The sequence below is a fragment of the Peromyscus maniculatus genome, chromosome 1, assembly GCF_049852395.1.
Source record: "Peromyscus maniculatus bairdii isolate BWxNUB_F1_BW_parent chromosome 1, HU_Pman_BW_mat_3.1, whole genome shotgun sequence".
Taxonomy (NCBI): Eukaryota; Metazoa; Chordata; class Mammalia; order Rodentia; family Cricetidae; genus Peromyscus; species Peromyscus maniculatus.
This window is the reverse complement of record NC_134852.1, coordinates 38,002,311-38,028,448: the sequence shown is the minus strand read 5'-3', so window position 1 is coordinate 38,028,448 and position 26,138 is coordinate 38,002,311. Positions and strand designations below refer to the sequence as shown.

The following is a 26,138-nucleotide window of genomic DNA, read 5'->3' as shown; positions in this document are numbered from 1 at the left end:
GAGAGGGGTTAAAAGGAAGCTGAGAGAGCCTGAGGACAGAGCCTGCCTCTTTCTGGAAGGCCACAGAACCAGGCAGGCTTCTAGGAGACGGTCTATTCTTGGGACCCTGCACCCAGGTGTCTCCCTCCCTGTGCGACTCGGATCCTAAGGCAACCTCCGCCAGTCTGTCCTCCCCTTCTCTCGTGGAGCACCCTGCCTTGCTGACTGTCTCTGCCTCTGGCTTCCTGTGCTAGGTGGCATCATTTCCCCACCTAAGTGCTGGCAGGTACGCTGCTGGCCACCACGGTAAGACACATGCGCCACAACACCTATAGGTGTGGGGTGAGTGAAGTGTAAGGACGGAGTCAAGCAGGAAAAGAAAGTCCCACAGAGAGGAAGCGTGTCAGTGACCCCTTGGGACTAACCTCTGTTAGTAGGAAGGGGGACCAGAGTCCAGAGAGTCAGGAAGGTTGGCTGTATTTCTTCCCCAAAGCACCTGGAACCATGGACATGGTCTGCTCTCACAGAACCCTCAGATTCAAGGTGTGGGCTGGGAGATGAGAAACCAGGAGGTGAGAAGGGGGCAGAGATCAAACAAGGGCAGGAGCACAGGACAGGACAGTGAGGATGGAGAGGGCAAAGAAGGAGCAGGGTGGGGTCCTGGACAGAGGCTCGGAAATGACTAACAGAACCGCTGGCTTCCCCACTCCAGGTGACCGTGAAGATGCTGACGGTGAAGACACTGGTCCTGTGCTTGGTTCTTGCTAAGTCAGGTGATGAAAGGAATATAGAAGGGGGGCGTTGATGGATGGATGGGCATTGGTGGCAGATGACAGTTTAGGATGGGACTAGGTGGCTTTGAAATGAGGAAGGCCCTGAGAGGACTGGCTAAGAACAAGTCTGGAGGTGCATTTGAGGATAAAGGATAAGTATGGCTTTGCGGATGGAGATATCTGGGCGCGGTGGCACACTCCTTTCACGCCTTTAGTCCCAGCACTTGGGAGGCAGAGGCAGGTGGATCTCTGAGCTGGAGTCCAGCCTGGTCTACAGAATGAGTTCCAGGACAGCCAGGGGTACACAGGGAAACCCTGTCTGGAAAAACCAAACAATAACAAAACAAAACAAAAGAACAGAGGAGATGGAGTGGAGGAGAGGAGGTAGGCCTGGAGGTGAGAATGGGATAGGAACCGAGAGGGTTGCAGTTCATCTCCGAGTTCTCTCATCAGATCTTCCCTCTCTCAGCCTGGACCGAGGAGAAGGATAAGGTAGTACATGGTGGTCCCTGCTTGAAGAATTCTCACCCTTTCCAAGCTGCCCTCTACACCTCGGGTCACTTGCTGTGTGGTGGGGTCCTCATCCATCCACAGTGGGTGCTCACAGCTGCCCACTGCAAAAAAACGTGAGTGTCTCTTTCTTTGAGAAATGTGTGTAAGGGGACCCAGAGGGTGCAATGCAGACTTCAGGAGAGAGACAGATCTGAGCACTCGCCATCCTACAAGCAGCTGTGTTCAGCCGGGTATCCATAGGTTCCAGGACCCTGGGGGATATCAAGATTTTCAAACACTCAAGCCCTTTACAAAAGAAATAGTGCAGCACTTGTGTGTAGTCCACGAATATCCTTGCATGAGCTCTAAGCTTTATCTCTGCAGGGGCTGGTAATGCAGGAGCTGGTGGAGGGATTGCGCTGGGTTCCATAGCCAGTATCTCCCAAACTGGGCGTGGCAGTGCATCACCGTAGTGTTGGCATTTGAGAGATAAAGGCAGGAGAGTTGGAAGCACAAGCTAATCCTCAGCTACTCAGGGAGCTGGAGGCCAGCTTGGGTTACAAGAGATGCCCTCCAAAAAACAAAACTGGGAGCTGCATCCATAGCTTGATAGTTCACTTGCTTCCCAGTCATTAGGACTGAACTTCGGATCCAAGCACCCATGTCACAAGCCAGGCAGCCTGCAAATCAAATGCCTGTAACTCCAACTCAGAGGGATCCAAAGCCCTCTTCTGGCCTCTGCACACGCACACCAATCAGAACACACACACACACACACACACACACACACACACACACACACAATTAATCAAATGAAATCTTTTTTAAAAATAGGGTTGGAGAGATGACTCAGTGGGTTAAAAGCACATAATGTCTTGTAGAGGATCTGAGTTCAGTCCCAGCACCCATATGGCAGCTCACAACTGCCTCTAACTCCAATGCCCGGAGATCCAACATCTTACCTTCTAGGGACTTCATGGGCACCTGCACTCAAATGCAGATACCCCATCTACCCATACATATATTTAAATTAAAAAAAATAAATCTTAAAAAATAAATTCATGGGCAGGAGAGATGGCTCAGCCACTAAAAGCTAGGCTCATAACCCAAAAATAAATTCATAAATAAAATTATGCTTAGATTACATGTAGTGCCCATGGCAGTGTAAATGCTACATAAATAGTTGTTAAACTGTTTTGTTTGAGAAATAATAACAAGAAAAAAACATCTGTATATGTTTAATACATGCAGATCTTAATTTTCTTTACTTAAGGCTAGTTTCGTGGGTGTGTACATGTGACAGTGCGCCTCTGGAGGTCGCAGGACAACTTTGTGGAGACAGGTCCTCTCCTTCCGCCTTTGTGCAGGTTCTGGCGATGGCCCGCAGGCCAGCGAGCTTGTGCAGTCATTGCTTTACCTGCTGAGAGGTCGCCAGCTCCTTTCTCAACAGTGTGCTCTTTGTTTGTTTGTTTGTTTTTGAGTCAGGGTCTCTGTATTCCTGGTTGGCCAGGAATTCACTGTATAGATGAGGCTGGCCTCAAACTCATAGAAATCCTCCAGCCTCTGGCTCCAGAGTGCTGGGTTTAAAGGTGTACATCACTTGCTCGGCTGCTCCCCCGGTATTTTTTGATCTGCGATCAGTTGAATCTGTACATGTAGAACCTGCAGCTATGGGAGCTGACTGTCAAGTAGTACCATAGGAAAACTTTAAAGACAAAATTGTAGAAAAATGGGCTTGTCTTTGACTGAGCTGGGGAAGACCGAGGGAGGAGGGAGAAGAGGGGCACATGATCTCTCTGGGAGCCTCATGCGAAGTCCAGGCCTGTAGATGATTCCCAGCTGCCTTCTTTCCAGGAATCTGGAGGTGCGCTTGGGGAAACACAACCTACGGCAAACAGAGAATTACCAAAGGCAGATCTTTGTGGATCGGACAATCATCCATCCCCGCTACAACCCTGACACCCATGACAATGACATCATGATGGTGCATCTGAAAAATGCAGTCAAATTCTCTCAAAACATACAGCCACTGCCCTTGAAGAAAGACTGCTCTGAGGAGAATCTCAGCTGTCGGATCCTGGGCTGGGGCAAGATGGAAAATGGTCAGTGAGGGGAGATGGTTGGGAGTGGCCGAAGAGACCAAAAGGAGGGGGTCCAATGATGGAGGTGGGATGGTAGATGGAGGGCCGTGAGAAGATGCTGATGAGAGGACCAGTAGGCTAGTTTGTTCATGGGTAAAAGATGGGTGGAGGGAGGAGAAAGCTGAGGAGCTGGACCAAATGTAGATGAATAAATAGCATGGAGAAGATGGCCACACAAATGAAGGGCCAATGAGAAGAGCAATGAGAACTCATGGAGAAGTAATGATCAGTCAGGAAGCCAGGCCAATAATCGTGGGGAAAGGGAAAAATCGAAAGTCAGTGACAAAGAAGACGGGTTCTAAGCATGAGAGAGAAACAGGAAATGGGGGTACGGGGGCGGTGAAGACCTGAGAGGAAAGGCTCACATAGGCCCATCTCCCTCCTCCTAGGTGACTTCCCAGACACCATTCAGTGTGCTGATGTCCAACTGGTGTCCCGGGAGGAGTGTGAGCGTGCCTACCCTGGTAAGATCACCCGAAGCATGGTGTGCGCAGGTGACAAGATAGAAGGGAACGACACCTGCCAGGTGAGAACGGGAGCAGAGACCTGAAATCACCCAGACAGGAAGACAGAGGCATTGAGAAAGTCAGCTGGGAGAGCACTGGAGGATAAGTCAGGAAGAGACTCCGTCTCACACAAGCAGAGACAAACAAGAAACAAGCCAGGCCGGGCGGTGGTGGCGCACATCTTTAATTCCAGCACTTGGGAGGCAGAGCCAGGCAGATCTCTGTGAGTTTGAGGCCAGCTTGGGCTACAGAGTGAGTTCCAGGAAAGGAGCCAAAGCTACACAAAGAAACACTGTCAGGAAGGAAGGAAGGAAGGGAGGGAGGGAGGGAGGGAGGGAGGGAGGGAGGGAGGGAGGGAGGGAGGAAGGAAGGAAGGAAGGAAGGAAGGAAGGAAGGAAGGAAGGAAGGAAGGAAGGAAGGAAGGAAGAAGAAAGCCAGCTTGGGGCTGAGAGGATGGTTCAGTAAGTAAAATACATACCATGCAGGTATGAAGACCTGAGCTGAAGGGCATAATGGCATGTGCTTGTATCCCAGTACTGGGGGACAGAGGTAAGCAGGTCCCCAGCGTTCACTGGCCAGCTACCTTAGCCTATTTGGTGAGCTGGGTCCAGTGAGTGACTCTGTCTCAAAAAACCACAGTAGATGATTCCTAGGGAAGGATGCCTGCTGGCCTCCACATGCACGCGAACACACCTGCATGCACATGTACTCTCACATGTTCTACACAAACATACATAAGGCACCCAGCAGAATCAGGAAGTTCGGATGCAAGGACAGAGAGGGAGACAGACACCAAGAGCCAGACACTACAATGGCTAGCCAAATATGGGTGAACCTGGTGAGCCTGAAAATTTAAGAAACAGTTTCAGTGAATGGCCACCTTGGGTGAAGTTCTGAACAACTGGAGAGACTCAAGAGCCAAGCAAATGCTAGCCATCCATCCTCAGAGCTGCAGCACTGGAGCCCACTTGGACATGGCTGAGCTCCAGATGAGGGGGCATCCCAGCTGCAAAGATAGGGACTCTATGCTCATCCCTCAAAACCTGTAACCAGGCTGCTCTGGAACCCACTCGCAAGCCTTGGCTCGTCTCCAGACTCACAGAAATCCTTCTGCATCAGCCCTGGGGTACTGGGATGACAGGCATGTACCACCACACCCACCTAGTCTCCAATACCTTACCAGGAGCTTCCCTGACTGTTATCCTTCCAGACTCCTTTTTATGCCAGAATGATTCTAGACCATGGATAGCTGAAATCGACCTACTAAGGAAGCAAGGGTCGGGGTGAGGAGGCTGAGAAAGTGAGACAATGATTTGGGAACAAAGAAAGAACAGGTAGACATGGCTGGCCTGAGAACAGAGGACAGAGAACGTTCGTTGGTTGTTTTGTTTTTTTTTTTTTATCTTCCCCTTGAGTCTGCCTTCCCCACCTCTCCCAATGGTCTTAGCATTTTTATTTTTCCCTCTCTATCTCCTTCTCCACCACTGATACCCTTTACTTTTATGGACCTTGGTGTCTCTCTCTCTGTCCTGTGATCTCTTTCTGCAGGGATGAGATCAAACATCTACTCACCCAAGACAGGGAACTACTAACCGACCAAAGAATGGCACTCCAGTCCAGTTTGGTGAATGGATGAGTTTATTGAGGTTGCTTGCAGGAGCAGAAGTGACTCACTGCACCCTGGATGACAGTTCACCAGTGTGGAGCGCCCTGCATCGCCCGCAGGCAGCTCATAACCCGCAGGCAGCTCAGCCGGTTGGAGAGCGCCTCTCTCCAGCAGCTCAGGCCGTCAGAGCCCCTTCTAGACAGCTCACAGCAGCGGAGTGACTCTAATAGTCCTTACTGCTTATACATTCTTGGAGAAGGAGGGGCCCAGGGCATCTGGTCAGTTTTAGGGGCTTCCTGAAGTCCTTGAGTTGTTTGTTTTTTGAATTTTAAGTATCTTTGCTGTAGGATGGAATGTTTCAACCCTCCTTAGAACATACTGGGTCTTAACAACCTTCCCTCCAGGATGAACGGCTTATCTGAACATCCTTTCTCCCACCTAGACCTTTATGAAACTGGGTGTCCTTGAGCACCTCGTCTATCTCTGTCTTTTACTGGGAACTGAATCCAGGTTCTTACGCACACTCAGCAAGTGCTTTACTGGTGAGCTGTACCCTCCTCCCTCTTTTACTTTGAGACAGAGAGCCTTAAATTTGCAATCCTCCTGCCTCAGCATCCTGAGTAGTTGAGATAGCAGGCATGAACCACCACACCAGTCTTTCCTTCCATCTCTGAGTATCTCTAATTCTCCCATTCTGCCTCTCCCTCCTCCTTCCGAGTGAGTTTCTGATTTTCTCTCTTCCACATAGGGTGATTCTGGAGGTCCCCTGGTATGTGGAGATCATCTCCGAGGCCTCGTGTCGTGGGGTAACATGCCCTGTGGATCAAAGAAGAAGCCGGGAGTTTACACTGATGTCTGCATCCATATCAGATGGATCCAAAACGTCATCAAAAACAAGTGGCTCTGACATGAGATGCCCGATTCCTGTCCTACGAACCCCCTCCCCCTAGCTGGCTACAGATTCTCTCTCCCTGAGACCCTACCCTGCTCTCAGAGTCTTCAGATGCCCAGAGCTGACACTGATGTTTAATAAATGTAGTGACACAGAGAATAGATCATTGCTAAATATGCTCTGCTCAATCCTTGCATCCCAGGGAGGGTACAGGCTGCAGTCCTACCGCACAGGTGTGGTTAGCAGAAGGAATCCCAGTGTGGCCACCTACCGTCTGGGCACCCTTGGGATGCGCTTTCCTTTAGAGTGTGAATGTTCTCATTGGTACAATTGGGATGTTACGGGGCTGGAGAAACGCTCAGTGGATAACAGCACTTACTCAAGAACAAGGAGTAGGTGTCCATTCACTTCTACCAGTAAAATGCACACAAAGGGCGCTTTTCTTTATTCCATTTCTGCTCCTTGGAAGCCTAGCTCTGCCCACTGCTTTACAAGCCAATTGGACATCCACCCTGGACTCCTCGGCCTTGTTCTAGCCTCTCAGAGATCATCTCCCTCAAACTCTTCTGTAGTACTATAGTATAGGTGAGAAAACTATGGGCCACCACACCAAAATTAGTCCTTCATTTTGAATCAGAGCTCCAGAGTGGGCTAGTGCCTAGGAACGACTCTGGTGCCAAAGCTCAGGGGTACAGTGTTTGTGTTGTTGTGTGGTTTGATTGCATTTGTTTGTCATTTAGTTTGTTTGAGACAGGGTTCCTCTGTGGAACCCGGGCTAACCTGGAACTTGCCAAGTAAATTAGGCTGGCCTCAAACTCAGAGATTCACCTACCTCTGCCTCCCAGGTGTTGGTATTAAAGGTGCCCGCCACCACTGCTCAGTGTGAAGGACTGAACACAATTACATCTACAGTAGATGAGGGTCAGCGTAACCTTGCAACAAATTTTTGGCTGAACACAGTAGTAATTTCAGAAACAATATGACAATTAATTTTGATTTATACCTTTTTTGGTTATTTTTGTTTATGTTTAATTTGTATAAATATTAACTATTTTAGTGAATACATCTGGACCATGGTCAGGGTCATGGAAATTCCAAATGTAATGCCAAGATGGACATGATTGTTGGTGGAGGAGGAAGATAGAGGACTGAGAAGAGTCTAAGTAGACATGGACGGAGTCAGGACGAGATGATGTTTGTTACCTTAGTCACTTCAGTAACAGCAAAAATAAGGAGGTGAAGCTGAGTGTGGTGGTACATGCCTTTAATTCCAGCACTCGGGAGGCAGAGGCAGGTGGATCTCTGTGAGTTCGAGGCCAGCCTGGTCTACAGAGTGAGTAATGGGAAAACCAGACAAACAAACGAAAAAGAAGGTGCGAGGACTGTGAGATTATTGTAGGGCAAGAGTGACGGGAGGTAAGTATCCTAAGGGACCTCAGGTACCAGCATCTGAGATGAGGACTTTCTCCAGAAGGTCATAGGAAGACACAGAGAGTTCGGGAGCAGCCACATGCAGGGAGCCAAAGGGAAGAGGTCATAACTGTGAGGTGTGGGAGGAGCTCTGGTGATGTCGCAGGGAGAGAAGGGGCGGAGCCGGAACTGGGAGGCTTAAAGAAAGGTGTCTGGGTGCGGAGGCTGGGTGGGCAGCGCGAGCAGTGAGGGTGCAAAAAAAAAAAGCCTCGGTGCAAGAGCTTCTGGGGACCACACCAGACAATGGAAGCTGGGATTTTAGGCGGGAGAAAAGGTGACATGACTGGAGACATCAGTCAACAGAAGATGATGTGACTGAGGGCCAGGCAGGAGAAACGGGGCGTGGCTCTGAGAGAACAGGGTCAGAGCTGAGGGGTAGAACCTTAAAAAGATTTCGTAGTTTCTGAGACAAGATTGCCTTGAACTCTTTATTTGGCTAAAGATGGCCTTGAACTTCTGACCCCCCTGCCTCCACCTACTGAGGTTAGATTACAAAAATGCACCACTATGCTCAGTTTTATGTGTGGTGTTGAATTCTGTCTTAGTTAGGGTTTTAATTACTATAAAGAGACACCATGACCACATCAACTCATATAAAGGAAAATATTTAATTAGGACTGGCTTACAGTTTCAGAGGTTTAGTTCCTTATCATCATGTCAAGAAGCATGGCGGCATGCAGGCAGACATGGTGCTGGAGAAGGAGCTGAGTGTTCTACATCCTGATCCACAGGCAACAGGAAGTGAACTGTCTGAAAACTCAAAGCCCGCCCCCACAGTAACACACTTCCTCCAACAAGGCCACAGCATCTAATAGTGTCATTCCCTGTGGGCCAAGCATTGAAACACACAAGTCTATGGAAACGATACCTAATCAAACCAGCACGCTGGGGAATGAACCTGGGGCTTTGTACATGTTAGCAAAGTCTTCAGCTAGAGCTTCAACCTAAGAACCAAACAAATCTTAATTTTATAGATAATTCACAATGTGAAAAGCAGCTGACATTCTGAGTGAATGGGAGGATAAAATGATGGCAACCAGGCAGTCTCAAACAATACTCTATAAACATCAGGAACTTCCTCACCATGACCCAGCTGCTGACTCAGGTGGAGACCCACTGCTCAACCAGAGGCCACACCAGCAGCCAGAAGTCCAGATAAGCTGCCCACCCATTGCCCCCTCCAATTCCATTAGTGCCCCCCACGCTGTACCCAATCCCTCTATCCTTCCTCAATGCCATGTCCTAGCCTCCAACTTTGGCAGAGACCTCTTGATCCATCAGAAGTGACATCAGCTACCAGAAGTCCATTCCTCAACTTGGATGGAGATCCCCTGCTCAATCATAGGCCACATCAGTCAGAAAACCAGAGAGGAAACAGAAACCAAGGAACAAAACATCCATCCAACAAAGACAAACTCAGAAATTGTCACCGAGACCTATAATCACCCCAAACTCAGATGCCTAGATGCCAGTGCAAGAATTAACTTCCAAGGCAATATGTCACCCCCAGGGCTCAGATATCCCACCACAGCAAGCCTACAATATTACAACACAGCTGAAGCACAAGAAAAAGACCTTAAAGCCAACTTTATGAAGATGATAGAGGTTCTTAAAGAGGAAATGAATAAATCCCTTAAAGAAAGCCAAGAAAAAGACAAACAGTTGAAGGAAACAATAAATGAATAAAACTGTTCAAGACCTGAAAGTGAAAATAGAAGCAATAAATACAATACAAACTGAGGAATTCTGTGAAGCATTAATCTAATTAATCTTTATAAAAAATCAGGAGTAAAATACTGGGTAAGAACCTGAAAGATCAGAGAGCAGGGAACAGCTACTAGTTGCTTCCTGCCTCTCTCATTTCTCTGTCAAAAAGCCCGAGATCCTCTCTCAGCCCCACCTTACCACTTCCTGTCTCCTTTCCCTACAGTCCTCCAAACCTCTACTGTCAGCTAGTGGCTGGCCCTGCACTCTGACTCCAAGTAAGCTTTATTTGTCAGAACACAATCAAAATATCACACAACATATCCCCCTTTTTGTCTAAATAAAAAGAGAAGGTTTTAACTAACATAGAAAAACTATATACAATAAGTACAATAACTATATACAATATATACAGGCAAGAATTACATTAATAATGTCCAGTTCATTTGCATTTGAAAAATTCAGATAAATTACTCCATTATCTATCCTATCTTGATGAGTCCAAAGTGTTGTACCTAATTCACTTTCTATCCTAACTTGTATTACCAACCCAAAACTGTCTTTTGATGTCTCTCAACCTTATACACTTTACACCTCTTTTGTAAATTTCTTTAATGAATTTGATAATAAAGCAAACTATAACTATCTAGTCTTCAACTTCATCAAAGACCTGAGAAGGATATAAAATTACCTGAGTAAACAGGAAGTGCAGAGCAAACAACTTCCAAAATTTAAAAATGACAGAAGTAGCTGGTTTTCTGGTCACCCAAGTTTCCTCTGTAAGGTTGGGGCATCCATCTTCAGCCTACAGGTATACAATATCTGACAGACTTTTCTTTGAAGCAGGTTTTTTGGCAAAATTTGGTGGTCATTTTCTTTTGTGTCCTGCTTGTCTAATTTGGAAAGCATACTGTCAGCAGTTGAGGCAAGGGCAGTTTCTTGTCCAGTGGCTAATTTTTGCCACAAAGAAAGTGAACTCCACATGGAGTTTCTTTGATGCCTATTATCTTCTCTGAAGTAGATTGGAGCTGCATGTCTCATTGTCATTAAAAAACCCTTATGTTATTAAAACATCTTAAATGCCATATTCTATAGATCTCTGAAGTGTTTGAAGACCACCTGTCTATCTAAAATATATCTATTTGACCTTGAAAACGTACCTAACATGACTACAAGATTTTTGTAATAGGTGACTAACTACTGACCTGCATTTCTTTATTATTCTAAATAGTTTGTAATAATAACTTTCAAGGACTAGAAATTTACATTACATTATTAAATGAGCTGTATAGGTACAATACCTTGAGCAAGAGTGAATGACCTTAAATTTGTATCAATATACAAAAATATCTTAAACAAGAGTAGAAACATATATACAGCTTAACAAAAATAACCTCAAATTTGTATCAATACACAACAATCCATACAAATGTATTTAAGACTAGTAGTTGCTTTTTTGGTTTAAAAGTAGATTCAATAATATACCCTTTTGTCCTATCATTTCTATATCTTCTATACTTCCCACTTTTTCTTTTCAGAACAAGATCCCTGAATCTAATCTCCTTTGTTCAGACTTTTTCCTTACCATTATCAGTAACAACTTATAGCCAACCCCTCTCAACGATGATAAATATCCATAACCCACTGAATGACCAAACACCATTTAATCCACCTCTTGGGAATGTGAGCATAATATTCTTAAAATTGCTTCCCACTGTCTGGGAGTGATGACATCTTTATGGGGAACTGAAAAAAATTGGGATAATTGTTACGTTCTAGGAGAGCTGGCTGTATCATTTGCTGTCCAGTCTCTGTGCAATGGGAAAATGCAGGGCTCGTCTCAAGTCAATTAACAATCATTGGTCATTGATACCTCTCAATATCAATGGGCTCAATTCCCCAGTGAAAAGACACAAACTAACAGAACGGATACAAAAACAGGATCCATCCTTCTGCTGCTTACAAGAAACACACCTCAGCATCAAAGATAGACATTACCTCAGAGTAAAGGGCTGGAAAAAGATTTTCTAAGAAAATGGACCTAAGAAGCAAGCTCATGTAGCCATTCTAATATCTAATGAAATAGACTTCAAACCAAAATTAATCAAAAGAGACAAAGACACCTCATACTTGTCAAAGAAAAAAAAATCCACCAACCAAGATAATATTTTTATTCTTCTATTTCTTCTTCTCTTTTTTTAAAAAACAGAATTTTTCTGTATAACAGTCCTGGCTGTCCCAGAACTCCCTTTGTAGACCAGGCTGGCCTCAAACTTGCAGAGATCCACCTGCCTCTGTCTCCCAAGTAATGGGATTAAAGGCATGCATCATCACCATCACCAAACTGATGTTTCAATTCTTAACATCTATGCTCCAAAAACAAGAGTACCCATGTATGTAAAAGAAACATTACTGAACTTAAATCACACATTGATGGTGAAAGACTTCAATACCCTACTCTCACCAATGAACAAGTTATCCAGGCAAAACTAAACAGAGAAATACTGGAGCTAACAGGTGTTATAAACCAAATGGACCAACAGACATCTACAGAACATTTCACCAAATCACACAAAGATACCTTCTCAGTGTCTCACAGAACTTTCTCCAAATTGACCACATAACAAGTCCAAATTGACACAAAACAAGTCTCAACAGATACAAGAAAACTGAAATGATGCCCTGCATCCTATCAGACCACCACTGATTAAATGATTTCAACAACAACAGAAACAACAGAAAGTCTACAAACTCATGGAAACTGAACAACTCTCTACTGAATGAAAACATGGTCAAGACAAATGAAGAAATTAAAGACTTCTTAGAATTCAATGAAAATGATTACATAATATACCCAAACTTATGAGTCACCATATCTATTCAATATAGTACTTGAAATTCTAGCTAGATCAATAAGACAACAAAAGGAGATCAAGGTAATATAAATTGGAAAGGAAGAAGAAGTATCATTATTTGCAGATGATATGATAGCATACATAAGTGACCCCAAAAATTCTACCAGGGAACTCCTACAGCTGATAAACACCTTTAGTCAAGTGGCTGGATATAAGGCTAACTAAAAAAAAAAAAATCAGTAGCCCTCTTATACACAAATTACAAATAGACTGAGAAAGAAATCAGGAAAACAACACCCTTCACAATAGCCACAAATAATATAAAATATCTCTGTGTAACTAGCCAAACAAATGAAAAACTTGTATGACAAAAATGTCAAGGATTTGAAGAAAGAAATTGAAGAAGATATCAGAAGTTGGAAAGATCTCCCATGCTCATGGATTGGTAGGGTTAACATAAAAATGGCCATCTACCAAATGCAAACTACAGATTTAATGCAATCCCCATTAAAATTCCAACACAATATTTTTAGACCTTGAAAGGACAAAATGCAACTGTATATGAAAAAAAAAAACCAGGATAGCCAAAATTAAATAAATACATAAAAAATCCTGAACAATAGTAGAACTTCCAGCAGTATCATCATCCCTGATTTCAAGCTGTGCTGTAGAGCTATAGTTTTAAAAACCATGTGGTATTGGCATAAACACAGACGCGTTGATCAATTGAATCATATCGAAGACCCAGACAAAAATCCACACACCTACAGACACCTGATTTTTGATAAATAAACCAGAAATATACAATGGAAAAAAGAAATTATCTCCAACAAATGGTGCTGTTCTAACTGATGTCTGCATGTAAAAGATTGCAAATAGATCCATATCTATCACTCTGACCAAAAGTCAGGTCCAAGTGGATCAAAGACCTCAACATAAAACCAGATACACTGAACCTGATAGAAGAGAAGTCCCTCAATCGAAGAATGGATAAAAAAAAAATGTGGTACATTTACACAATGGAATATTACTCAGCTGTTAAAAAAGTGACATCATGAAATTTGCAGGCAAATGGATGGAACTAGAAAAAGTATCCTAAGAGAGGTAAACCAGACCCAGAAAGACAAACATGATACGTACTCACTCATAAGTGGATATTGGCTATTAAGTAAGTGATAACCGTGCTACAATCCAGAGACCCAGAGAGGCTAAGTAATAAGGAGGGCTCAAGCAGGGACACATAGATCTACCTGGGAGGAGGAAATAAAATATATTTTGTGGATGGACCAATGGACCACGTAGGTGGGGATGGGAGCAGATGCAGAGACCCATAGCCAAACATTAGGTGGAGAGAGAGCCTAAGTTGGAGGTCTCCATTGGGTCCCTCCCGAAGCTTGGAGAATCCCATGTAAGAGGGGGAGGAGAAATTGTGGGAGCCAGAGGGCTCAAGGACACCCAGAGAGCAAGGCCTGTGGAGTCCACTCAGCAAGGCTCTTGGGGGCTCCCAATCAGGGAGCCTGCATGGGTCTGTGCTAGGTCCTCTGCATATACGTTATGTTTGTCACTTGGTGTTTTGGGGGAACTCCTGACAGTGGGAATAGAGGTGTCTCCGACTCTTTTCGCTGCTTTGAGGACCCTTTTCCCCTTTCTGGGTTGCCCCGTCCAGCCTTGATGTGAGGCTTTGTGCCTGGTCTTATTGTATCTTGTTGAGCTGTGTTCAGTTGATATCCCTGGGAAGCCTGCTCTTTTCTGGGGGAAGGATCGGAGGACGGGGCATGAGTGGATCTGGGAGAGAGAGGAGGTGGGGTGAACTGGGAGGCATGGAGGGAGGGGAAGCTGCAGTTGGGGTGTATTGTATGAGAGAATAATAAATAAAAATTTAAAAACAAACAAGGCATCGGGAGGGAGATGTGGGGGACCTGGGAGGAGTTGAAGGGGGCAGTAAGGATGAGTACGATCAAAACGCACTGGACACATGAACGGAATTCTCAGCAGATTTAAAATATTTTTTAAAAAGATCTCTCGAGGGCCTGGATAGATGGTTCAGCGGTTAAGAGCACTGGCTGCTCTTCCAGAGGATCCAGGTTCAATTCCCAGCACCCACACAGTAGCTCAAAACTGTCTGTAACTCCAGTTCCAGGGAATGGGGCCTCTTCTTCTATCTCCCATGGGCACCTACATGCTGCATATACAGACAAACTGGCAAAACACTCATACACATTAAAAACAAACCTTTGAAAAGGAATACGATATTGCTAGAATTAAAGCAACTGCGGTATTATGTCGCTCAGTGGAAGTTCTTGCCTGTTATTCATGAAGCCCTGGATTTGATCCAAAACACCTCATCAAACAAGTGGTGGAGGTGGAGGCTGGAGGGTCTGAGAGTCAAGGCCATCGGCTGTGTAGGGAGTTCAACACTATGTGGGCTACCTGAAATCTTGTCTAAAAAAAATGGTTTGTATCTAAATGTGGTGGCCCAAACCTGTGGTCCCAGCCCTTGGAAGACTGAGGCTGGAGGATTGCCATGAATTAGGGGTCAGTCTGGCCTATGGCATGAGATCTTATCTCAAGAAACAAACAAACAAACAAACAAACAAACAAACAAACAAACAAAAAGCGGCCGAGGAGACCACCCAGTAGGTAAAAGCACTTGCTGCCGAGCCTGATGACCGCAGGCTAGTCTCTGAGACCCACGTGGTGGCCAGAGAGAACCGACTCCCGCAGGTCGTCCTCTGACCTCCACTCAAGTGTGCACATTCACACATACACACACACACACACACACACACACACACACACACACACACACACACACACACAAAACACCAAGTTAAATACTTAAAATGATAAAGTAATAAGTAAGTAAAATATAATATAATACAAATTTTAAAAATAAAACATTTAACAACTGCAAGCTGAATTTAAGAGACCATATAAGTCAGAAAAAATGCCAAAGAGAAATGGCTTGCTGATTTTGTAGCTTTAGTATATGAAATAGAAATTCCCAGAATCACATTAAACCTCAATGTGGGTTTTGTTGTTTGGCTTTTTTCCCCCATGCAGTAAAGCCCACCCCAGGCTCTAACACCTCTATTGGAATCTGCACACCTTCATGATTGTCATTTCCTGTGAAGCAGGTTTGTGTCTGGCACTAACTAGGCTCATAGATGCTGGGCTCCTGCCTCCCTGTGGAGATAGAGACCTGGAGAGTTGGTGTGAGATCGGGACAGAGAAGATCAGGACAGAGAAGGTGAGAGAGGCTGCCAGAAGGCCAGGATCAGACGGGACGGGTGGTGCTCTGCTTGCCATCCAGTGTCCCACTTCCCAAAGCGCTAGGCGCCACCCACCTCTCGCCCTGGCTCTTGGCCTCTTTTCCATGAACAGGTTGCCCTGCCCAGCTGTGTCATCCATGTCCGGCTGTGCCAGCTGGACCAGGGCACCTGGTGGGGGCAGCCTGCTTCTGCGCCTCCTGCTGACCCTTGGCCTGGGACCCAGTGTGGGGGGTGGGAATGGGTCCCGGGTTTCTACTGGAAATGGCCTGGTCTCTCCTACCCAAATGACAGGGAGAGGATACAGCGACAGAAAGGGACAGGGAATCAATATTCAGAGAGAGAGAGATGAGAGGCAGAGAGACAGAGAGAGCTAGAAAAGAAAGACAGACAGGAAAAGAGAGACACAGAGACATAAAGAGAAAAGGAGAGACAGTACAGAGACCAAGAGGGTCAGTGACAGAGAGATCAGGATGCACAGGAAGTGGGGACAGAGAGACGGGGAAAGACAGGCCGACAGACTCATTGTCAAACGATGACAGACTCTGAAAGGTCCCGTGAGGACTGACAGCTAGATCACAAGGTAGAAGGATTTTAGAAACAGACAAGATGAAGTGGTGAGAAAAGAGACAGAGATGGAATGGGTGAGTGAATAGGACATGGGAAAAATTAGAAATCCTTGATCAAGAAGCGCACCTCTGGGCTGGTGAGAAGCCAGATGTGAGGAGGGCCTGGCCGGCCCTGAGGACCCCTCCCCATCCTTGGGCCAGGGAGGGAGGGAGTGTCACTAGGCACTGGGTGGGGGGTGTTCTGGGGGTGGAGGGGAGGGGAGACAGGAAGAGTGAGTGCTAGGGCCCAGACTGACAGGAACCTCACTGCCAGGGAATGTGCCCCGGGGACCAGTGGGTGGTTATATCACCAGGTGCCAGAGCAGAGGAGGAGGTGCTGGAAAGCCCAGGCCAGCTTGAGAAGTCTGCAGCTATATTGGGAGCCAGACCCCACCACCCACTGCCCAGGGGACCAGGGACAGTGGCAGGTGAGGCCTGGGGAGGACCTCAGAAGGGGAGAGGGCAGAGGGGGCCAGGGCTGGCTCTGTCTCATCTTGGATTCACTCTGCCTCTCCTATATCCACACTCACAGGGACTGGAAGATGCTTGCAGCCCTCCCTCCATGCTGGTCCCTGGGTGCTAAGTGGGGCTGTCATCCCCTCCCCATGATATATTTCTTCTAGGGAAGCTGGGCAGAGAGGGTGGGGAGAGTGGGTCAAGACTCCCAGAACCACCGAGGCCTCTGCAGAACCATCCAGCCCCGGCCTCTGTTTCTTACCAGGTGCAGCGGTCATGGCGAGGGCAGGATATCCATGGAAGTGGACGATGGCTACCCTGATGGCGACCCTGGTTCTGGGGGTCTCAGGTAACCAGAATCCCTAAGTGTGTGGGGGACTGCCTCTGTGGACCACTGGGTGTATCTCTGGGACCAGGTGAATGTGTGTTTGTGTCTGTGTGGTTACACAATTGAATGTGGGCCCCATGGCTGCATATGTACTAGAGAGGAGGGAGTGACTTTTATTTTATTTTATTTTATTTTATTTTATTTTATTTTATTTTATTTATTTTTAAGGCAGAGTCTCACTGTGTAGCCCAGGCTGGTCTAGAATTCACTATCTAGAACAGGCTGGCCTTGAACTTGTGGCCAGTCCTCTTATACCTACCTCCTGAGGGCTTGGATTGCTGTTGTGTGCCTTCAGTTTTTGCTATTGTTGGTTTGTTTCAGTTTTTTTAATTTATTTTATTTGTATGAATTTTGCCTAAAGCATGTCTGGTGCTCAAGGAGACCAGAATAGGCTTCAGATCTCCTGGAACTAGAGCTGCAGGTGGTTGTGAGCTGTCATGGGGATACTGGAATCACACCCAGGTCCACTGCAAGAGTAGCCAGTGCTCTTAACTGCTGAGCCTTCTTTTCAGACCCCTTATTTTTAGTTTTTGAGACATAATCTCACTTTGTAGCCTAGGCTAGCCTAGAACCTGCTCTATAACCCACGCTCTCCTGGAACTCACTCTGCAGCCCTGTCTAGCTTTGAACTCTGGTCAATCCTCCTGCTTCAGCTTCCCAAGTTCTGGGATTACAGGTGTGAGCAACTGTGACTGGCTTGTGTGTGGCCCCCTCCCTTGTCAAGCGACTGTGCGTGGCAGATGCTACCGACCCTGGGAGACTGTGCAGCTGGGTGTCCATGCTCGGCAGATCGTGTCTGGCGCTGCAGCCGAGTGAGTGCGCATTCCAGGCTGGTGCGGATGCTGCTGTGCATTCGGCCTGGTGTGTCTCCTCTGCACCCCAGTCTGGAATGCAGTGCAGCGCCGCTCACCGATGTGAAAATATATGACCCTTGTGTTTGCAGGTAGCCCCTTTCACGGGTGAGGTTGTGTCTGGGACAGTATTTGTGATCCTGTGACAGGTGGAACTTTACATTTCGGGGTCTGTAAGTGCAGCTGAATATGTGCTCAGGTAGCTGTATCTAGGGTTCCTGAACCCGCCTCGAGGAACTGAGTGAGAAGTCACTATAGAAGGTAGCTGCTGGGAAGATTCTCTTGCACTGTGCCAAGCTGGGAATCAATATAAATGTCCTTTAAGTGTGACATGTCAGCATTCCCGTGTGCAGAAGTGTGTATGGTATTCCCATCCACATATACATGCCTGTCACTCCGATGCTGGTCAGGTGTTTGAGCTCCTGAGGGATGACCACCTGACCCTCATGGGAGCAGGTGCATTTGGACATAATACTTGTGTTCCTTGGGATGTGACTATGGGTGCATAGAGCACTGAGGCCTCCCTTCTCTGGGTCATTAGCAGGAACATGACCAGTGACTGGCATGTGAGGGGTGGGGGGTGACAGAATGCATACAGGTCTGTGTGGGAATTCAGAGAGTGAGCCTTGCTGTACCCTTCCAGAGTCTCCTTTTTCCATCCTCCTCCCCAAACTCCACCCAAGAGCTCTGACTCCCCCACTCTTCTCAACCAAGTTCTCACCCCCAGAGCCTACCCCTTTGCACTAGGCTCCACCTTGCTGGAGGTGGCTCCAGAGTTCAGCTCCACCTCCCCTTCCAAAGTCAGGGTTCTTTGTGAAACTGATCACCCCCAAGTGACTTTGACCTCGCCTCTCCCTAGTCCCCAGGCTCCCGGGTCTTAAACTTGCTGTCCTGGTGCCTCAGCCTCCTGAATAGGTGGATGACAGGCTTGTGACACTGGGCTGGGCTTGGCTCCACTTCTGGAAATAGGTCCCAAACCTCAAGCCTGCTCTGCCATTAAGGACTCTTGTGCCCCAGGGTACCCTCCTGCTCCCCGGATATCACCAACCGAGCTCCAAGCAATGTCAGGAATCCTTGAGGCTCACAAAGTCCTGGGAGCCCGCTGGAGCTGGCTATCTGTCCTAAACCCCAAGCCCCTGGCTGAGCTGCGGTTCGCTTGTTCTACAAGCTCCTTCCCTGCAGCCTTGGCCCTGCGCACACAGCTCTGGACCTGCCCCTGCAGAGAGAGCCCCACCTGACTGACCTGGCCCCACCTCTATAGTCTCCGCCCTACTTCTATAGCCTTGACCCCCACCTTGAAGTCCTAGCCTTACCCTACAGCTCTGTGGTCTACATTCTAGAACTCAGTCCTTCAGCCCTCACCCAGTCCTATAAGCCCTGGCCTCACCTCCACAGTCCTGGCTCCAATTTCTTATCTTAGAGCCTGGGGCGTGGGGTGAGACAATTTGGTTGGTTCCAGTTCCTGACTCTAAGAGTAGCCCTGCTTCTAGGCCCCTTCCCCGAGTCCAAGCCCCACCCCAAGCCCGTTCTCCACCCATTCTCTATTCGCAGAGCCTGTTCTAGCTGACAATTTCTCCTCGTGTGACAACTCTGGCAACCGGCCCTCTGGGACTAACAGAGACCTCAGCAAGGAGTCCGAGTCAGGGGAGGACACGCGGTCAGATAGCAGCTCTCGCATTGTGAATGGGTCAGACTGTGAAAAGGATGCGGAGCCATGGCAGGGGGCTCTGCTGCTGGGACCCAACAAGCTGTACTGTGGGGCGGTGCTGATCAACCCACAGTGGCTTCTCACAGCAGCGCACTGTAGGAAGCCGTGAGTAGAGCTGGAGAGGAGGGCATGAGAGAGAGCTGGAGAGCGGACTGGGAAGGAAGGAAGGAAGATTGCATAAGTTCACGGATGGAAAGATGGAAGAAGGAAGATGAGTAGAAGGAAGGATGGGTGGTCGGTGGGTGAATGGATGGACTGACGTACGGATGGATTCGTGGATGGATGGGAGTTTGGAAAAAGTTTGGAAGGATGGAAGAACAGATGGAGACAACAGTATGAGGACCAGGTTAACACTAGTGGAGGGATGATCTGGGCATGGAGGTAGGGATAGGTGGAATTGCATGTTTAAAGGGGTAGAGATAGCTAAAGAAAGAGACTGCAATAGAGGTAGGAAAGAGGTAAGGAGGGAAACAGAAATGATAAAGATTATATAGACATAGGCATGTGGAGTGGTTTGGACTGGAGGTGGGGTTGGGACCTATGAAGACAAAGACGAGGTTGGGAAGGGGCTGGGTTGCTGGAGGTTGCTGGAGGGTACACACTCAGGTCGCAGTTAATGTGGAAATGGAATGCAGATAGGCTGGGAGCTGTGATGGGGATGCACACAGGGTAAGATTGATAGAGTTAGGGGTAGAGCTAAGGATGATGATGGTGTGGAACTGGGTTCAGAATGGGTGGAGTTGGGGTTAAGGCTGGGATAGAGCTGGGTTAAGGACAGGGTTGAGTTGTGGATGAGGATGGGAGGGAGGGAGGTTGGGGATGGGATGAAGTTGGATTGAAGATGGATTAGAGCAGGCATTGAGACTGCCTTGGACAGCTGGTCAGAGTTTGGGGCCAGCACTGATCATTGCCATGTTCCTCAGAGTGTTCAGAATCCGTCTGGGCCACCATTCCATGTCGCCTGTCTACGAGTCTGGGCAGCAGATGTTCCAGGGGATTAAATCCATCCCCCACCCTGGTTACTCCCATCCTGGCCACTCCAATGACCTCATGCTCATCAAAATGAACAGAAAAATCCGTAACTCTCACTCAGTGAAGCCCATCAAAATTGCCTCTGAGTGTCCCGCCCAGGGGACCAGGTGCACAGTGTCTGGCTGGGGGACAACAAGCAGCAGCCACAGTGAGTACACTGCTTCCTCCTAACTCCTGCTCTTCCAGTCAACTCTTGCCACGTACCCCAGGCTATCCCAGAACTGTGCATCTTCCTGTAACAGCTTCCCTAGGATTTGGGTAGCAAGCTTGTACCACCATGCCCGGCTGGGCTCTCTCTCACCCTCACGACACTCTTGTTTGACAGATAACTTCCCCAAAGTCCTCCAGTGCCTGAATGTCACTGTGCTGAGTGAGGAGAGGTGTAAAAACTCCTACCCGGGACAGATAGACAAGACCATGTTCTGTGCTGGTGATGAAGAGGGCAGGGACTCCTGTCAGGTAAGGACTGGATGCCGCTCCATTTATCCAGAAAAATGGCTGAGTTCTGTTTACATTTTGTATTTATGTGTATGCACATGTGTCATAGAGTGTATGGAGCGCAGAGGACAACATGTGGAAGTCAGTTCTCTTCTTCCACTATGTGGGTCCCAGGGATTGAAATGAGGTCGTTGGGCCTGACAGCTAGCACCGTTACCACTGGGCCGCCTCACCAGCCCATCAAGTGCCATACAGATTACCTGGCCTTAAGTGCCAGGACCCGAAGCTTGAACCTCTGTATTCGCTTTCCAGTTTTCATACAGGAAAATTTTTAAAAATGAAAGGAAGCAGGGCATGACTTGTCATCTCAGTGGGAGGCTGAGTCAGGAAGAATGAAAGCCCAAGAGCCAGCCTAGGTTACAGAGTTAGTCCAAGGTTGACTGAGCAACGTAGTGAGACCCTATCTCAAAATAAAAAGTAAAAATGAACCTAGGGGTGTGGTTCAGTGGTAGAGTGCTTGTATAGCATGCTACAGGCTTGAGTTCTGTCTCCTGCCTCATGAAACAGTAAATAAATAATCAAGGAGGTGGAATTAACATTAATAGTATATTGTATTTAATTAACATATGTGATCTCTCTATGTTCTCAAGTGACATTTTTCAGAATTTAGTTACTATATAACAATTATAAATACACCACTTACACACACACACACACACACACACACACACACACACACACACCACATCACACAATGCCTTTAACCCTAAAAATCCATTTCGGTTTGCTAGAGATACTCCAACTACCATATCACAATTCAGGTCTGGAAGGAGAGATCAAGGCTGTTCCTTGTGGTCAAATAGGTTGTGCCCCCTTTACATAATGGCTGTCATAGTTCTGTCTTCAAGCATGTGATGGATAAACATCTCATTGTAACAGAATTCATTAGACAGTAGTTTTCTAACAGATGCTAGTAAAATGTCATGAGGAAAGAAAAGAGAAAACTTGTTTTAAGTATTTTAAACCGTGTCTAGGCAAGCCTTCATTGTTGGGAGTGCTGAAGAAGCAGAAATAAACCACAGACTCTTTGGTCAGGGCTAGAGAGATTGCTTGGCCATTAAGAGTACTGGTGGCTCTTTCAGATGTCCCAAGTTCTGTTCCCAGCAGCCACATCTGTAACTCCAGCTCCAGGGGATCTAACACCTTCTTCTCGGTACCCGCAGTCACATGCATATACCCACACATAAATTCACACATATACTTGCAATTTAACACAGTGGTTCTCAGCCTGTGAGTTGTGACCCTTTGGGATCAAAGGACCCTTTCACGGGGGTCACCCAAGACCATCCTGCATATCAGATATTTACATTACAATTTATAACAGTAGTAAAATTAGAGTTATGAAATAGCAACAAAAATAATTTTATGGTTGGGGGTCAGCACATTATTAAGTGTCCAGAATTGTCAAGGTTGAGAATCAGTGATTTTACATAATAAAAATAAATCTTTTTAAAAATGTACAGTAGTAACCTAAAAAACTCCTTTGATCAAGAAACTGTACAAGTAGTGCTATTTCAGAAAGTTCTAAGGAGTCACTAGAAAAGACGATGCAAGGACCAGTCTTCATGGTGCTTGTGAGGAGGACTTCCTTAGATAGGTTGTACATAGCAGAGACTATAAAACACCCTGCAGCCAGACTCATGCAGGCTAAGGGCACAGCGAAGTCCTGCGCAAAGGCAGCAAGGGAGACATTTGGCTGATTCAAAGAATGGAAAGGAATCACTATTTCTCGGCCACAGCTGTGTTGGGGGAAGCAGTTCATGAGCTGAGGCAGTGACTGGTGGATCCCCAAGGCTTGCTGGATCAGTAAGCTCCAGGCCAATGCAAAACTGTCCCAAAAAAACAAGATGAACAGCGCCTGAGGAATGATGACCGAGGTCGTCTTCTGACCTCCACTTGTACATGCACACACATGTGCACACACACATACACAACCACAACAGTGGCACTGAGCAACTACAGGATTGACCCTACTAATAAAACCACTGTGATGGCTGATTAAGGGCTGCCTCTGTTTCAGGTTATTTACAGGCGTCCACTCATTAGCTCAGGCAGCAGTTATTGTGAGCCTTAGTTTACAGGCTCGGAGAAGTTGACTAACAGACTCTCAGAACTCAGTGCAAAGATTTAAAGAAAAATCATTGAGCCACCATCTGGGCCTGGTAGCATAGGACTATCATCCCAGTTGTTCAGAAGGCTGAGGCAGGAGGATCACAAGTTCTAGCTCAACCTGACCCTGTCTCAAAATAAACAACAAAAATAAACAGAGGGAGGAGAAGAAACAAGGAGGGCAGGGGAGAGGAGAGACAGGGAAAGCAGGAAGAAAGGAGAGAGGTAAGGGAGGGAAGCAGAGATAGAGATAGATAGATAGATAGATAGATAGATAGATAGATAGATAGATAGATAGATAGATAGATAGATAGATAGATAGATAGATAGGTAGATAGACAGACAGAGCAGGCAGGCAAATAGTGAAGAGATGGGGAGGGCAGGAGACAGACTAGAAATCTTATGAGGAGAAAGAGGATGAGGAAGCTAGTGTAGGGAGCTGGGAGGAGGTTGGGGTATTGACTAGAGCCTGGCTGGCGGGTTTTCTACGATCTGAACCTGAAGTGAAATACTGACAATGTCCTCTCTCTGTTTTTGCTACACTGAACCCTGTCTGTCCTCTCCCCTTGTTTGAACCTGCTTCCTGTGTCCTGGCCCTTTTGCTTCAACGCATGGTGCTGGGTGTCTCATTCCTCCTCATTCTACCTCACCACATCCTTGCCCCCTCCTGTGTACCTCCATTCTTCCCCAACAGGGTGATTCCGGGGGACCTGTGGTCTGCAATGGCCAGCTGCAGGGCCTTGTCTCCTGGGGTGATTTCCCCTGTGCCCAGCGGAACAGGCCAGGTGTCTACACCAACCTGTGTAAGTTCTCTAAGTGGATTGAGGACGTCATCAAGTGCAACTCATGAGCCACACCAGGACCCCTGGAGCCAGCCTCACCCCACTGCAATGAGGAGCACTGGCTCGCTTTGAGGATGCTGCCGATAGCTGCCAGTCTCTCCAGGCCAAGCTCCTGGCATCAAGATCCTCATCCCAAATAGTGGACTGGCTCTGTATCTACAGCCAGGTCCTAGGGACACTTCTGGAATGACAAGGGTTGGGTTGAAACTCATCATCCTCAGTGTATCCACCCACAAACCCAGAGTTGAGCCTTTTCTGCAGCCATAACCACATGTAGACCCGGAAATAAAAGACATGGGAAGAACCCCTTGGTATGTCTCCTGTGCCATGCAGCTGTGGGCAAGTGGCTATCTTAGATACTTTTCCCCTGTGTGCTAAGACACCATGACCAAGGCAACTTATAGAAGAAGGAGTTTGTGTGGAGCTTACAGTTCAAAGGGTTAGAGTCCATGACCATTATGGGGAGGAGCATGGCAGCAGGCAGGTAGGCTTGGTGCTGGAGCAGTAACTGGGAACTCACATCCTGAGACACAACCACAAGACACAGAGAAAGCTAACTGGGGGTAGCACGAGCATTTAAAACCTCAAAGCCCACCTCAGAGACACACCTTTCCCAACAAGGCCATACTTCCTAATCCTCCCCAAACATTTCTGCCAACGGAGGACCAAGCATTCAAATACACGAATCTGCGGGGACCGTTCTCAGTCAGCCACCACAGTGGTTTCTCCTCTGGCACAATGCACCTGCATGGGGTTCTTTGGTGACTTCACATTTTCTTCACAAATAGTAACTATCTCAGTTACTTTTCTGTCTGAGCACCTGACAAAGGCAACTTAAGGAGAAAGGGTTCATTCTGGCTCACAGTTCGAGGGTACAGCCTATCCTGGTGGGACAGCAGGAGCAGAAACTTGAGGTGGTTGGTCACACTGCATGGGGTCAGGAAGCAGACAGAGATGAGCATCAGTCCTTCACTGGTTTCCTCCCCTTTAGTCAGACCACGACCCGGCGTACGGCTGGTGCTGCCTGCAACCAGGGTGGGTCTTCCTACCTAGCTAACTCCCTTGCAGACATTCCCGGGGCTTATCTCCTAGGTGACTCTAGGCCTTATCAGGTTAATACTATCAGCTAACCTGTGTGACAGAAAATTTAGCAGTTCCCCAATGACAACTCTACCCTAATTTCTTGAATATGTGGCTTAGTCCTCAATGCACAGTGTTCACCTTGGGATTTTTTTTAACTGCTATAAGAACAATGTGCATTCAATCAAAACCACACCTCAAATGCTGGCTTTTGGTCTCTTCCCAAGCTAGTGACCTGCAGTCTGACATTATTACAGTTTGGATATTAAATGTCTTCTAAAAGGCTCATATGTCAAGGGGCTAATCTAGGCTGGCGGTGATCTTGGTTGCTGCAAGACTTTTGAGAGATAGATCCCAATGAAAGGACGTTAGGTCATTGTGGATGAGTCCTTGAAGAAAGAAGATACCAGGACCCTATCCTTTCCTCTCTCTTCACTTCCTGGCCACCACGATTTGAGCAGCCTCTTCTACCTCCTGTTCCTGCCATGATGAGCTAACTCACCACAGACCCAAAGGCAAGAGGACTTGAAAGCTCTAAAACCCAAAACCTAAGCAAACCTTTTCTCCTAAGGCGCTTATCTCAGTCAGGCATTTTGTCATGGAAAGCTCAGGAACATAAATGTTCTCCCTTAACAGTGGACAGAGGCAAGAAGCCAGGCTCCCTCAGCCTGGAGGCTACAAGAGAAGCAACTCACTATGTGTGATGTGCTGATGTCTGGGACAAGTGGGATGTTGTGAATGAATCTGTAGTTCAAACAGGTGTTTGTTTGTTTTTCTTGTTTTGAAAAAATAATATATTATTTTATGTGTATGGGTGTTTTGCCTGCATGTATGTGTGCAGTGCCCCCGGAGGCCGGAAAAGGCATCAGATCCCTTGCG

At 47.0% G+C, this 26,138-nt stretch overlaps 2 protein-coding genes across 3 annotated transcripts; both read left to right on the top strand.

Annotated features, from left to right (window-relative positions):
* On the top strand, positions 1-6,550 carry Klk6 (kallikrein related peptidase 6). 2 transcript variants are annotated; one of them, XM_076576541.1, is made up of 6 exons: positions 1-265; positions 692-752; positions 1,222-1,378; positions 3,099-3,346; positions 3,775-3,911; positions 6,246-6,550. In XM_076576541.1, exons 2-6 carry the CDS (start codon positions 704-706, stop codon positions 6,402-6,404), a joined length of 750 nt encoding a protein of 249 aa, XP_076432656.1. In that variant the 5' UTR covers positions 1-265; positions 692-703; the 3' UTR covers positions 6,405-6,550. The 2 variants fall into 2 exon arrangements, with proteins under 2 accessions (XP_076432656.1, XP_076432654.1); XM_076576539.1 differs by having other exon boundaries at positions 1-285.
* A 10,029-nt stretch (positions 6,551-16,579) lies between these two features.
* Klk5 (kallikrein related peptidase 5) lies at positions 16,580-24,927 on the top strand. The gene is made up of 6 exons (XM_006986172.2): positions 16,580-16,723; positions 17,017-17,100; positions 19,542-19,803; positions 20,622-20,878; positions 21,056-21,189; positions 24,032-24,927. Exons 2-6 carry the CDS (start codon positions 17,028-17,030, stop codon positions 24,185-24,187), a joined length of 882 nt encoding a protein of 293 aa, XP_006986234.1. The 5' UTR covers positions 16,580-16,723; positions 17,017-17,027; the 3' UTR covers positions 24,188-24,927.
* The last annotated feature ends 1,211 nt before the right edge of the window (positions 24,928-26,138 follow it).

What these genes read in the sequence shown, in the direction of transcription:
- Klk5 (XM_006986172.2), top strand. Translation starts at nt 17,028, where the DNA reads ATGGCGAGGGCAGGATATCCATGGAAGTGGACGATGGCTACCCTGATG. An exon ending in GACAACAAGCAGCAGCCACA is followed by an intron (nt 20,879 to 21,055) that starts GTGAGTACACTG and finishes CTTGTTTGACAG; the next exon opens with ATAACTTCCCCAAAGTCCTC. An exon ending in AGGGCAGGGACTCCTGTCAG is followed by an intron (nt 21,190 to 24,031) that starts GTAAGGACTGGA and finishes CTTCCCCAACAG; the next exon opens with GGTGATTCCGGGGGACCTGT.
- Klk6 (XM_076576541.1), top strand. Translation starts at nt 704, where the DNA reads ATGCTGACGGTGAAGACACTGGTCCTGTGCTTGGTTCTTGCTAAGTCA. An exon ending in CTGGGGCAAGATGGAAAATG is followed by an intron (nt 3,347 to 3,774) that starts GTCAGTGAGGGG and finishes CCCTCCTCCTAG; the next exon opens with GTGACTTCCCAGACACCATT. An exon ending in AAGGGAACGACACCTGCCAG is followed by an intron (nt 3,912 to 6,245) that starts GTGAGAACGGGA and finishes TCTTCCACATAG; the next exon opens with GGTGATTCTGGAGGTCCCCT.